Source organism: Protopterus annectens, chromosome 15.part0 (genome assembly GCF_019279795.1).
Source record: "Protopterus annectens isolate FY-2018-M chromosome 15.part0, PAN1.0, whole genome shotgun sequence".
NCBI classification, from domain to species: Eukaryota; Metazoa; Chordata; order Ceratodontiformes; family Protopteridae; genus Protopterus; species Protopterus annectens.
The window spans coordinates 649,561,203-649,574,933 of NC_056749.1; the positions used below are offsets into that span (position 1 = coordinate 649,561,203).

Consider the following 13,731-nt stretch of genomic DNA (forward strand, 5'->3'; position numbering starts at 1 on the left):
AAAGAAGAATAACAGTCTTAGCATAGGTGTTAAATTGAACAGGTACAATACAAAGCCAATTAGTAAGGATTAACAAAGGTACATCAGCAAAATCATCAGCAGTCTAACAGTAAAATTATCTAGCAATCTAACCCTGTTGAAACAGCTTGTCTAAAACTAACCCTGATAAGATTAAGAGCGGGAAAATATATAAAAATTATCAATAGTGGGCTATAAATAAAACAAGCAAAAAATGTAAACCTGGATCTACTTGATAGACTCTAAACACTAGATATTGTAAGTAGCAACAGTCATGAGACCAGCTGGTAACTCACCAGAGTAATATATTGTATACAAGTCATAGCGGGGATATAGGGAGGTTAAACTATTTGTAAAGCTAATTAAAAATATGTAGTTGGACTCACTAACAGTAGTATAAGTGATACAGCTACTAGGGTACTGTGTAAGAGGTACACCAGAGCAGAGAATCCGAAGGTACTGATTCAACGTTGCAGAGGTACTATCAGAGATGAACCGAAGAGTGCATCCCTTATCTACTGCAGCGCTCACTCGCAAGGAGTGTAGGCGTTTAGGTACAGCTAGGCTTAAGCGAGCCTAGTATGCAAAAATGGGTAAATGGTTGGTAACAAGCTCCAAATAAGGCTAGCAGCAGAGGCATCTATGGAAAATAAGCCATCAGTGCCGGGTCATAGGATAATTGTAAGCACCTTAGCGTATTTACACCAGCATACGCGCCAGCTAACGATAAAGAAGCCCCACGTGTGTGATGCCGTTTAGTAGCAAAGGGCTGTAACTCTAACGATAGTCTGGCCAGGTACTAACTTGGCTAGATAAGTGTACAGGCAGAAAGAAATACAAAGTAGAGCAGGAAATAGTATTAGTCTGTATCTCTTAACACATCTAACACAGTGCAAACGCTTTAACGCTTAACACATCTAACACAGTGCAAACGCTATAACGCTTAGCGTTATAGCGAAAAAAAAAGGAGTAATCTAGGCAACATCAGTTAGTACTAAGATGCATGAGCAGGTCTAGCTGAAAAAAGTATAATCTCAACACAGCGATGTAATAGTGCCAAACACAATGCTATAGAGATCAAAAGCAAACGAGCAGATTACTACAACAGTTTTATGAGCTTAAAAAAGCAATGCGACTATGTTGAACTACATTTAGCAGCAAACATCAAGTAATACAGCGGATTAAACAGACCCGTAGCCTGAAGCTGTTAGTCCGAACCCTGGGAGTTATAAAGCAAGTTTTCGATGTTTCCCGTGCAGGTTTAGGCTCATCGGTCAGTAAACACTGACCATTTTCTTTATGTACTTTCTACCTTTCCCCATATATTTTCTGCATGACTATAAATATTTCAGCACTTATATTGAATCTAATTTTTATTTGCATAAACATTTTAGTGTTACCTGAAGGAAGCGTACTACATTCCTTGAAAAAAAAAACTCTTCAGAGTTTTAAGTTATCGATAAAAAACTCACCTCAGTGTTACTTCCAGTTCTTACTAATGTTTTCAAACCAGTACTTAAGTACACTGCTCATATTTGTCTGTTCTCTTGATGATATTAATAAGTGGAATCCATCCAGATGATATACAAAAAAAACTTAATGAATGTCTCATTTTCTGTACATAGAAGGACTTGTGTACTATATGATACACGCTGATAAGAGGCTGTCTGATAGCAATAAGATCATTCATGATGCAGTTGTACAATCAGTTATGTGACATAATTACCTCCAAAGTACACAAACAACTATAAATGGAGGTTGTATGTTTCATCCAAGTATATGGTCAGGCCTTTTAAAATCTGTATTATTCCAAATAAGGTTAAAGTCATTGTAGAACAGACTAGCTCTGTATTTGAGGGGAAAACTCTGTGCTGACATCATTTAGAATCAAATTAGATAGCATTATGGGTGATCAAAATGTTGGCAGTTGGAGTTATAAAGCAAGTTTTCGATGTTTCCCGTGCAGGTTTAGGCTCATCGGTCAGTAAACACTGACCATTTTCTTTATGTACTTTCTACCTTTCCCCATATATTTTCTGCATGACTTTACAACATGGAAATAAATCAGTGTGGACTCTGTCATATAACATTTAATTCATACAGGAACATTTATATAGAATGAAATGGCTGTATAATAAAAGGGTACTGTTACTACAGATGAGAAAGTTAGCACATTTTCGCACACCGAGCTTTAACTAAGCTGTTAAGCTAGAAGTCCTGTATACTTGTAGAGCCATGAAATGACAAAAAATAATGAATTACACTTTCAAAGTAGAAATGACATAAAAGCAGACTTCTGTCATGCTGTGAGGCACTAACAGTAACTGGCAGGTAACACACTAAAACCTTAATGTGCCCTGCAAAATATGGGTTTGCATATAATTATTATGTACCATGTAAAATAAATCTCCAAGTATGTGTATAGCATAGTAGTCTGTATAATTATTTGTGGTATAGTTTTAGATACACTTTTTGTGACGGCAAATATTTTACAAATTCATTTTTGGCAGTTAGATACAGTGTTGATAAATGCTTCAATTAAGTGCAATGCAATTCAAACTGGAGTGTGTCAGTGTTTGTGTGTGTGTTACAAGCATTTTGTGTATGTGTGTATGTGTATACATATATATCTATATATGGGTCTACTTGAAAACACGGACACGCAAAACACCAACGATGAGAACACTGAAGACCGGAAGATCAACAACTGAGATGACCAACAGTTTAAAAGCACGACGCTGAGAACACCGACATGTTAAGGTAAGTGTGCGATAGTGACAGACAGGGTTAGGGGTGGGTTAAGTGAGTTAGGGTTAGGGCGTGGGTTAGGTGAGTGTGTGATAGTGACGGACCTTAGGGTTTGGGTTAAGGCCAGTGCATAGATAGTTGTGTATGTAAGGTTTAGTGTAGGTTTGTAAGGTTTTTGTTGTGCTTGTGTTGTGTGTGTTTTTCGGAAAAGGTATTTGTTTTGTTTTGTTGATTGTTGGGATTGTGGTTTGTCGGGCATGTGAAGTTTCGTGCTTTTAAACTGACGGTCATCTCAGTTGTCGATCTTCCAGTCTCTGTGTTCTCGTCGTCTGTGTTTTGCATGTCGGTATTTTAAAGTAGACCCATATAGATATATATATATATATATATATATATATATATATATATATATATATATATATATATATATAAATAAATAAATATGTGTGTGTGTGTGTGTGTTGGCTTAGTACTGTAAACTGGGTAGTCTGATAGGAGTTCCAGTACTTAAGATTGAGCAGTGTGTTTAACCTAACCCAATTTGCAGGAAAATGAACTTTGTCATGTAGCACTTGACATTCCTTCAGAGACTGTTGTGAGTGCAAGTACAACAGAAATTAACTATTCTCAATAAAGCAATTAATTTAATGCTTAAAAACATTTCAGCATTTGATTTATTTAATATTGATTATGTATTTACTTGTTATGCCATGAGGAGTGATGCCTCTTTATTGGTATCATCTTGTTTGGGGTAAGAGGTGTAGTGACCAGCATCTTTCTGCTACTGTACTTTTTGCAAGTTTCTCAGCTTCCTTTTCTTGTGCTAAACATTTGCATTTTATCAGCTTGCTTTTCCTGTTAACTTTCTGAACATTGTCAACAGAACTTCAGAATTTGGACAACACTATGGAATATTTAAGCAGTAACCGACGATGTGGTGTGGTTTATTGAAGATTTACCCACCGTTGGTGTGATTTAATCATGAGGGTGAAGCCCAAGTGATTAAACAAAGGCAATTGTGGGCAAATTTTCAATATACCACAACCACGGAGTTGGTTATTGCTATTATACAATTACATTATTTAAGAAAAAAATACTTTTCTTAAATAATGTCTTTGTATAACGGCAGATTGCTGTTCTTTCGCCTGTTGTGGTATACTGCATCAACATTTTAATGTACTGCACATGTGTATGGGACTTGTGTTCCTCATACCCAGTACATCAAGGCTTTGAAACGGAAGCAATGCAGAAAAGAAAGTCTCCGTTGCTCCGTTTTCTGTCTTTTTTTTTTTTTATTGTGATTAGAATGGAGTGTGGTTGTTACACAGTGAGAGGAGAGGCATCTGCATTGGCAAGTGTAAACTTTTTACCCATCTGCACACTGTGTCAGTCCATGATTTTTATCAAAAATTCTTTCATCTAAATAAATTAGAAACTTGTATAGAAGAAACACATGAATGTTGTTGGCTGCATGGATTAAAGCTTTTTAGAGCTTATTCAGTTTTGAATTTTGCCTTGAATATTGTCTAAAAGATTTTATTTCCCCACAGCTCCTGAAGACTGTTGTATCACCCAAATTATCCACTGCAAAGTCTTAAAGTTACATCTGTACCTTTATATATATGAGCAAAGGAAGACTGCAGCGTTTAATGAGCATGATGAAAGAAAGAGAAAACCCTGTTCTGTCTTAGCTTGCATGTTTTGCTAGCTAGGCTACAGGTAGCAAACTATGGGTCAGGGTAGGAGAAAAGAAGTACTATGAATGCCCCGCTGGTGGTCTAATCACAGTTTCAGCTGCTCTGCTTTCCAAAACAGCATTACTTATTTCCCTGCTTTTTGCTCTTAATTTCGTGTTATAATTTTCAGTTATATTTTCAGTAGGTGGTTATAATTTCAGAGGGTATAATGTCCCAAAATGTTTTGTCCAGTTAGGCAGTCTGCCTCATTTAAAGCAACTCCTCACCAGCTAAATTCTGTCATTCCTGACATATACTGCTTGTTGTGAAACATGCATGTTTCTGGTGATAGGGAGCTTCCATATTCTATGATGAGTCTACAGCCATGGAAGTAAGATATAGCCTTTCATTACAGTCATCTTGCAGCTTAATTCTGTAATTGTCAAAACTGTTTATATGGTTTTGCACTATGTAATGAGGTAAAAGTTTTTAGTTTTTTTTTTATATGTCTTCTCACTAATATGACAGTGTTTGTAATGGGCATGGAAGGAAAGTCATAAATGACAAAGGAAGAATTAAATGAAAATAATATATAGTAAATGAGAGAAAATAAGCATCCATAAACCTGAACAAATCTTAATCAACAGACTGAAGAGCCTGTTTCAGATATACTTTTGTGGAAGCCTGATGTCTCTGACTCAGTTCTTCTATCATGGAGTTTAACATTGTTTTATACGTGTGTGTGTGTGTGTGTGTGTGTGTGTGTGTGTGTGTGTATATATATATATATATATATATATATATATATATATATATATATATATATATATATATATATTCCTAGTGTGTTATATTTATTTTTATCTATATCGCTCCTCCAACAGACTTCTTATTCAGATATGTAAAACTAATAACTCAGCCGGTGACTCTCTCTTCGTAAATTCTGTAGGTAGAAGCTGATATTACCTTACTTTCTTCAATTAGTCAGTTCAAAACTAGGCTCAAACACCACCTGGAAACAGACTGGCTATGTCACTGTATCAAGCCTAGTTAACCTGTCTCTGGAATGTGTAACTCTGCTAGGTAGCCTACTATGTAATTTTATCCGGTTTTCTCTCGCTGAATAATATTACCTGATGATTTGTTAGAATGTTTGCTCCTCTAATCACTGAAAATATTCTATATGTAATTTGTATTGTCTGCCCATCTAATCTCTGCAAATAATATATTTGTTATTTGTAATATGTGACACGTTATGATGATTTGTTATTCCTTGGAGCTTTTCTCCCCGGGCCTTCGCTGAAAGTGGACATGCATCCAGTCGGACTATCCCGATCAACAAATGTAAAATAAATTAAATAAATAAATAAATGTTAACTGGGCTCTCCAGCTGATCTGCATTCAGTGTCTAGTGGGACACAAAGGTCCTAGTATATAAAATATGGAAATATTATCACTCTGTTCAAATGATGAGACATATAAATATTGTTGTACACATTGCAGATGCCCACATTATAAAAATAAAAATGTATGTCTCTAGTTCCAGAAGTCTCAAATGTAAACTGCAGTTCTAGAAAATGTTACAAGAAAAGAGAACACTTATAATGTGTTGTAACATATCTAGTTCTTTGAATGCGGTGTCTTATTCCGAATGCTGTACTTTTCATGAAACAGTAATGTTCCCTGCTGAATGTTTGCCACACAGATTCTCATTTCCTCATCTTTATTAAAAAATATGGCAAAGCATTAATTGCACCATTCGTTTTCTTAAGACTACAGTGGAAGGGGAATGCATTCTACTGCTGAATGCATTTTGCTTCACTGCCTAGTTGAAAAATGTTCAAACAATACATTTAAAATGCAGGTGTGTGTGGAAATAGACATTTACGATGGAAATGTTCTGAATAGAGGAGTTTTGTCATTATTGGTTAATACATTTTTGTTTCATTGCCTACTGGAAAAATGTTTAAACAATAAATTTAAAATGCGCTCTAACTTAAGTCTAACAAGTGTTCTGTATTATACAAGGAATATAATTTAATACAATCAGGCAGGCCCTAAAAATGTGTTTGAAAACAGCCCAGAGGAAAGTGTGAAAGGCTGAAAATCATGGGCAAATTTTAAGCTTTACTCTTGTTACCAAAGCAATGGATGAAGGTAAAACAGTTCACACCACATTACCTTGACCTGTCCAAGCCTTTTGACACAATCCCCTTCTCAGGTGGAGTACAAAAGATGAATAATGTAGGAGCAAGCACTTACAATCCCAGCTGCATTGCAAACTTGGCTCACAGGATGCAGGAGATCAAAACAGGGGAAGAGACCAGTCACCAATGGAGTCCCCCAGGGTTGCTGAGTGCTGCGACTTTTTCTGTTTGGCATGTACATCTCAAAAAAGTAAAAGGAAATACCAAAGAACTTTGGCCAGCTAAGTTTGAGATGACTGCAAGCTAGGGGAAGTTATTGAATCCCCAAATGACTTAGCCATCATGCAGGAAGGTTTGTCCCAAATAATAACTGGTGTCAAAATCATGACAATGCCCTCTGAGAACTGATCCAATTGTTTGGCATTTGGGAACTTGTGCGTACAGTGACCTAACTTTTGACCAACATGTGCCCAGAGTCATAAGAAAGCCTTTCTGTATTGCACAGCTTATAAACAAATTGATTGTGACTAGATCTAGAGATGTTGTCCCCCTTTACAAAGCTCTCATTATGTCAATCATTTTGTGTAATGCCCACTTTGGCATGCCCACTTTGGCATGTATCTGTCCAGCCCCATGCAACAATTGGAATACCTTCAGAGATACCTTACTAAAAGGATACAAGTCCTAAACAATAGGTCTTTCATGGACCACCTCAAAGATTTATTACTATACTCAGTATCCTACAGTGTGCTTAGAGGTGACATGTCTGGCATACAAAGCATCCTCCGACATAATACAGATGGACCTACTGAACATCAGCGAGTCAAATGGCATTAGAAATACTCAGTCCAGGTATCTAAACTGAATGATGTGGAGAGATGGATATATATCACAGAGGCTACCACTGTTCTGGAACAGACTATCCATAAAAATAAATCAAAGCTCATCCATCCATATTCAAATGAAACCTAAGGATGGGTAATAGAAAATGTACTTCAGAATTTCTCCTCATGCCACTAATGGATAGAGGCAGTTCCTAAATGCTGCATTCCTTACATGGCCCCCTCAAATTATCTATGGTATGATCACAGTTGTTCTCACTAGGGCTAATATACAATTATCAGCCATGGGGATAGCTAAGACCAATCAGAAAATGTTAATTCAAGCACCAAAAGGGAATTGGCTAAGCTTAAATTTCCTCCAAGTGAACCTGTGTTGTGGTAGCAAATAGTTATGAAAAAAATTACCCTTTTTACTTCACTAAGTGCCCCTGTCACCCCCCACCCCCCCAGTCTTTAACAGCTTCCGGCGTCTATGCTCAGCATTAACCCATTTCCCTAACAGATAAGTTAGTGCAGCAGGTTTTATTTAGTTTTTTTAACATGTATACATGTGCTGACGTAATAGGATTAATTTAGTGTGTGTGTGTGTGTGTGTGTGTGTGTGTGTGTGTATATGTGTGGTGGGGGGGGGGGGCAGCTGTGCTAGATACAGTCCTGCGCAATGCTGACAAATTTTTGTCAAAAAATGAGATTAATTGCTAAACTGGCAAACAACTCTCTGGTTTGTGTAAATGGGTCACTTCAGTGAGGATCACTTAGTAACAATAAGAGATATCCGTAAAAGCTCCCCTCACACCAAGTCCGTTCTTGTATTGTACATTATGTGTGCATGCTTATTCAGTGAGGCATCCATTTCATCCCCATAGGTGTAGATATGCCACCTACGTTTTGCTTGGGTGGCTGTTTAGCATAATTTTCTTTTTTCCTGTCCTTAATGTTTCATGTGAAAGTATAATTTTAGTCTTTTAATATGCCTTGATTCCATAATGTTTGTAATTTGTTCAAAGTATTTGTACTTTTATATTACATACTGCAATTCATACTTCAGTTTGAAAACTATTTACTCTAGCTGTAAACCAAGTGGTGAATGTACTCAGTGCTTTCACATTCAATTTTTTTTGGTCTGCATGGTCACTTCCAGCAGTGCTTTAGTGCACTGATCGAATTTGTAGGTTATTTTGAAAACCTGTTTAAAAAATATGTAACTACCTAAACCTGTTCAAGACACATTTGATGTCATAATAACTTTATCAGATAATTCCTTCTTTTTTTCTTGTCTTTTAGGTAAATGCAGGTCCTCTGGCATATGCCAGAGCATTTCTCAGTGATGGAAAATCTAGCAAATATCCAAGTAAAAAAGTGAATGACTTGAAAGAGATATTCAGGTAAGTTGTCTGGCTAAAACATAATATTTTTTTTTTACAACTATGCAAGACTAACTGTAAAAATTGCTTTTTACCAAGTACTTTCACAGGAACTCAAAGTGCAATTCATTATGAAGGGATATCCAGTCATTAGGATACTTGACAAAGCAATAATGCAACCCAAATCATTTAATTTCAAACTGCTGCTTTACCTCTCCACTCTTAGAAATGATGTCGGATATACAAGCCTTGCCAAAAATAATTATCAGTTATTCCCTGATGTTTATTTATTTATTTATTGCAGTAGAAATTCTGTAGGAAACATCATTGTATTCCTCATCTGAGTGAGTAAATGTTTCCTTAATTTATATCATGGATGTTATGAGGAACAGAACAGATCATATGAGACCAAAATCTGAGGAATCTACAAAATCTGGACAGTTGAAAGGTATGAGGTCGCATGCATCTTGTTACTGAACTAGATGTACTCCAGTCTTTACTTGGGGGAAGTCTGGTATGTCAGACAGAATCATTTATTTTCATGGTACATTCTTTTGTAGCATACTAGACATGGCACAGGACCTGACAATTTATGTGATCTGAGTTTATCCCAAGCCAAAAACATGACAGCTGTTTCTCAGTTTTAAATTTTTTATTACCCAGGTGACCTTCCTGTATCCTAGCCAACATGGAGGTATAGCTACAATGTTACCTTTGAACACTAGTCCATCAGTATACTGTAGCTCATCGTTTAAGCAAAAGTGTGGGCTTACAAGAAAAGGAAGTTTCTATTTGTCTTCATATGTAAGATTGTTATATTTCTGTGGTTGTTGAATTCTCACTTTTCTTTCAAGCACTAGAAAATGTAAAACTAGTGTCAGTACTTCCAGATCTTTATTTTATAGCTCTTGCATGGTTTCCTTCAAATATAAATATATGAAAAAAAAATAAAAAACTTTTCGAAAGCAAACTTCACGTTACTTAAGACGGAGGTGGAAAGTTTCAAAGCCCCCATGCTAAAGGATAACGCTGTCCAAGCTGCAAAATCCTTTACTAATGCATTCTATGGGCACCTACAAGAATGCACGGATCATGCTATCCCAAGCAAAACCAAGACTCACTACTCTAAGAAAAGGAAACCAGTCTGGTGGACCCCTGACATAAACAAGCTATACAATAGAAGGAGGAAACTAGTACAGAAATGAGTAAAATCCCAAGAAGGGAAAACATCCCTGATCAGTATCAGCAAGAAACTACAATCCCTCATAAAATCGTCCAAGGCGAGCTTTGAAAGAAAACTTGCCAAGGACTCCAAAGATAACCACAAGGCATTCTTTAGCTGTGTCAAGAATCTAAGTGTCAATACTCAGATCTGCTCGGAGTTAGTGCAGAATGGCACAAAATACACTGAATCAACCGATATTGCCAACATCCTGGCAGACAGGGTCAATGCAAACGTCACCCCACTCTCACCCCCAAAAAGGCCCATAACCGTACCAGAAGAATGTAGAGCACCTGAAATCACAGACACTCAGGTTAAAATAGCCCTCTCCAAAGCCAAAAACACAGCATCACTGGGGCTGGATGGTGTCCCAGGCTGCGTCCTAAACGAGCTCAAAGACAAACTAACCTCTCACCTAAACACACTGTTCAAACTCAGTCTCTCTACAGGCTATGTACCCATAGAGTGGTGCACAGCAATGGTTATTCCGCTCCACAAAGGTGGAGCACAACAGACCACGGAAACTATCGCCCTATAAGCCTGACTAGCTTGGTCTGCAAGGCTATGGAGCGCATCATCATGGAACTCATTAACAGAGACATTGGGAACCTCCAAACCCTGGACCCTACACAGTTCGGCTTTAAGGGCAGATCATGCCTCCTAAACCTGGTGGACTTCTTTGAGACAGTTACCAAGGCTATAGACAAGGGAAAGGTGATACACACAGCCTACCTAGACCTCGCAAAGGCCTTCAACACCATTCCCCATTCTTGAATTATAGACACGCTCACCAGCCTGAACATAAACCCCTATGTCACAAGATGGGTTGCCAATTGGCTCACGGACAGAACCCACATGGTGAGAGTTGTGGGAGCTAGGTCTGACTCTTAACCGGTTACAAGTAGCATTCCCCATGGCTCAGTTCTAGGACCCCTCCTGTTCGGCATAAACTTTTCAGAGGTACAGACAAGCACAGGAGGACTATGGCTGACCAAGTTCGCAGACGACTGCAAACTAGGGGCTATAATTGACTCCCTGGCTGACAGACATCCTCCAAAAGGGTCTCACTGAGACGGATACCTGGTGTCAAAATCATGGCCTCAAGCTAAATGCCAAAAAGTGCATAGTTATTCCCTTTGGAAATAACAAAGTACCTACAAACTACCACATAGGTGGTAGTCCCCTAAATACGGAAAACGTAATAAGGGATCTGGGGACCCAAGTAGATAGTAATCCCTCCTTTGATAATCACATTGCCAAAGTGGTTAGAAAATCCTTCTATGTGGCCCACCTAATCACAAAAGGGTTTGCATTCAGATCAGAAGAGGCCATTGTGCCCCTCTACACATCACTCATCAGACCCATCATAGAGTACAACGCCCCATTTGGGATGTACCATACAAGACACCTGCAACAGCTGGAAAGACCACAGAAGTACCTCACCAAGAGGATCATTGGCCTCAAACAAATGTCCTATGCAGCTCGACTGAAGAAACTCCACCTGTACTCGGATGCATACAGCTGCTCAGAGGTGATCTCTGCCTGACATACAAGGCCATGTCCAACCCAGAATTGTTGGACATGCTCCAGCTAAAGAAAACCTTATCCCCTCGAGCCACATGCTCTAGGGATCTAAACCTCATCACAACAAAAAATAGGATGTGCTGGAGGGATAGATTGCTGTCCCAGAGACTTCCCATGCTTTGGAACAAGGTTCCAATCTACATTAAGCAGAGCTCCTCGCTAGCACTCTTCAAGAGAAACCTTGACGAGTGGATGGGAAACAGAAAGTTTACCCTGAGGATCACTTCAGTGGCTCTGCTGGACAGAGGCACAGGGAACTAAAATAAGGGGGCGGTGAAAGCCAACACATTCTGGCTAGGCTTATAAATGCCTTCGGGCAGATAGCCTAGTACCTACCCATGAACCTATATGTTTGTCTTAGAACATCAGCAAAATACATGTTTTCCAGGTTTAGACGTAATAGTAATATGAAATTTCTACAGGTTTTGTAGCAAATCTCACTCTCTCTAGTCTTGATGATGTTCAGCCTAATGTTTTTGGCAAGATATTCTAAAGTGGCTTATGATCAAATTCTAGCAACAAATGGCTTCTTCGTATGAATATTTTCCACAACCATACACAATGACCAGCAGATCTCTGTCAGTCTGTGCACATTATGTTTTTGTATCTGTTAATGTTGCAGATCAGATGCTACTGGAAGTCCCTTCTCTAGTAATACTGCCCCATGGATGGTAGTGACTGGTATCTACTTACAGGACCAGTGGATTGTTGACGTAATACTTCAAGGTAGATACTTCTATGATGGCTTACAATCAAAATGTCGAGGTGGCTTTCCTCGACAGTTGGAAGGACGAACACAGAGCGGCAGAGAGACAAAACTACAAACACAATTCCTGTCGACTGTGAAACATGAATAAGGAGATTGTGTTTGTAGTTTGGACTGTTGGTATTTCGAAGGGCATCGAACTACAATGGGGATTGGGAAAATTACTCTTTTCCTCACTGTAGTGCAATCTTGGAGTTAAAATGTATAAGTAGCAGGGGATGTGGAGGGCATAGCCCCCCTCATGGGGGGTTCCGGGGGGCTTTCCCCCCCTGCAAAATGGTAAGATATTTTCTGCTTCGTAGCAGATGTTTTTTTTTAGGATGGTGACTGGTCGAATGTTGATTCTTTCCTTTGAAGGAATTGACATTCTAAGCAAGCATCAGGATTTTATTTTGTTGTTGTGAATGGTCGAGGAAAGCTTCCTCGACATTTTGATAGTAAATATTCTATGACCTATGTCTTCAAGATTCTGAAGATGTTTTCTTGTTCAAATTCCTACAACCACTCAATATTTTATCATTTTCTTTTTTTTTGCAATGAAATTGAGACTTTGGACAAATTTGACAGGAACTTTACAAGACATTAATCAATTCCTAATAATCTCTGCAAAGCTTTCTTGTCTTCAGGCACATTAGATTTGTACTACACCCTTGGCTTTGTCAGGCAAGGACTGTACTCCATGCTAACTGAGGATGTGTCCCATGTACTTTATGGAATTAAAAGCTATATGACACTTCTTTTGGCATAGTTTCATGATATTACTTTGCACCTTCCAACAACTTTATTAGTATGAGGTCATGTTCTGATTGTGTTTCATTCCAGACCAGTATGCAATGTATAGTAGTCATTACCACATCCAAGCCTTCCACAATATTTGCAGTCGCTCTTTGGAAGACCTCTGGTGCTAATTTGGTTCCAAACAGCATCTGCAGCTAATTGATGTTATCCAGGATGATGTTAAACTTACACAAATTTAAGCCTTTGTCATACAGAATTACCTGCCAAATCCTATGATAGGTGCCCATCATTGAAGAATACTTAGCACTTGGCATCACCACTACAGTTTCCTCAACAGTTTTAAGAGGACAGTGTTCTGTCTAACTAGACTTATTCAAGTCATGTGGGTTAACACGTTTACAGATTTGTTTCAGTTTCACTAGTGTCACAATACTGTTTACCCACTTTGATGGCTCAGTTCATCTAGCATTGACCCAATTTCTTCCATACATTTGAGATTTTACTAATTTTTGCCTCATGGCCACTGTCATACATGTGAGGGCATGCACTACAGGGAGAATGCCAGGATTCAGCTTAAAGGTGTACTGTCCTGCCTAACACACAATGCCTGGGAAAAGCCGTCCTGG

General features: G+C 38.3%; 1 protein-coding gene across 1 annotated transcript in view; it reads left to right on the forward strand.

Annotated features, from left to right (window-relative positions):
• Window positions 1-13,731, forward strand: part of DOCK11 (dedicator of cytokinesis 11) — a 1,858,863-nt gene that overhangs the window by 1,822,175 nt on the left and 22,957 nt on the right. Inside the window, exon 51 of the mRNA XM_044057487.1 lies at window positions 8,716-8,816. Coding sequence (XP_043913422.1) covers window positions 8,716-8,816 — 101 coding nt within the window. The remainder of the gene's footprint in view (window positions 1-8,715; window positions 8,817-13,731) is intronic.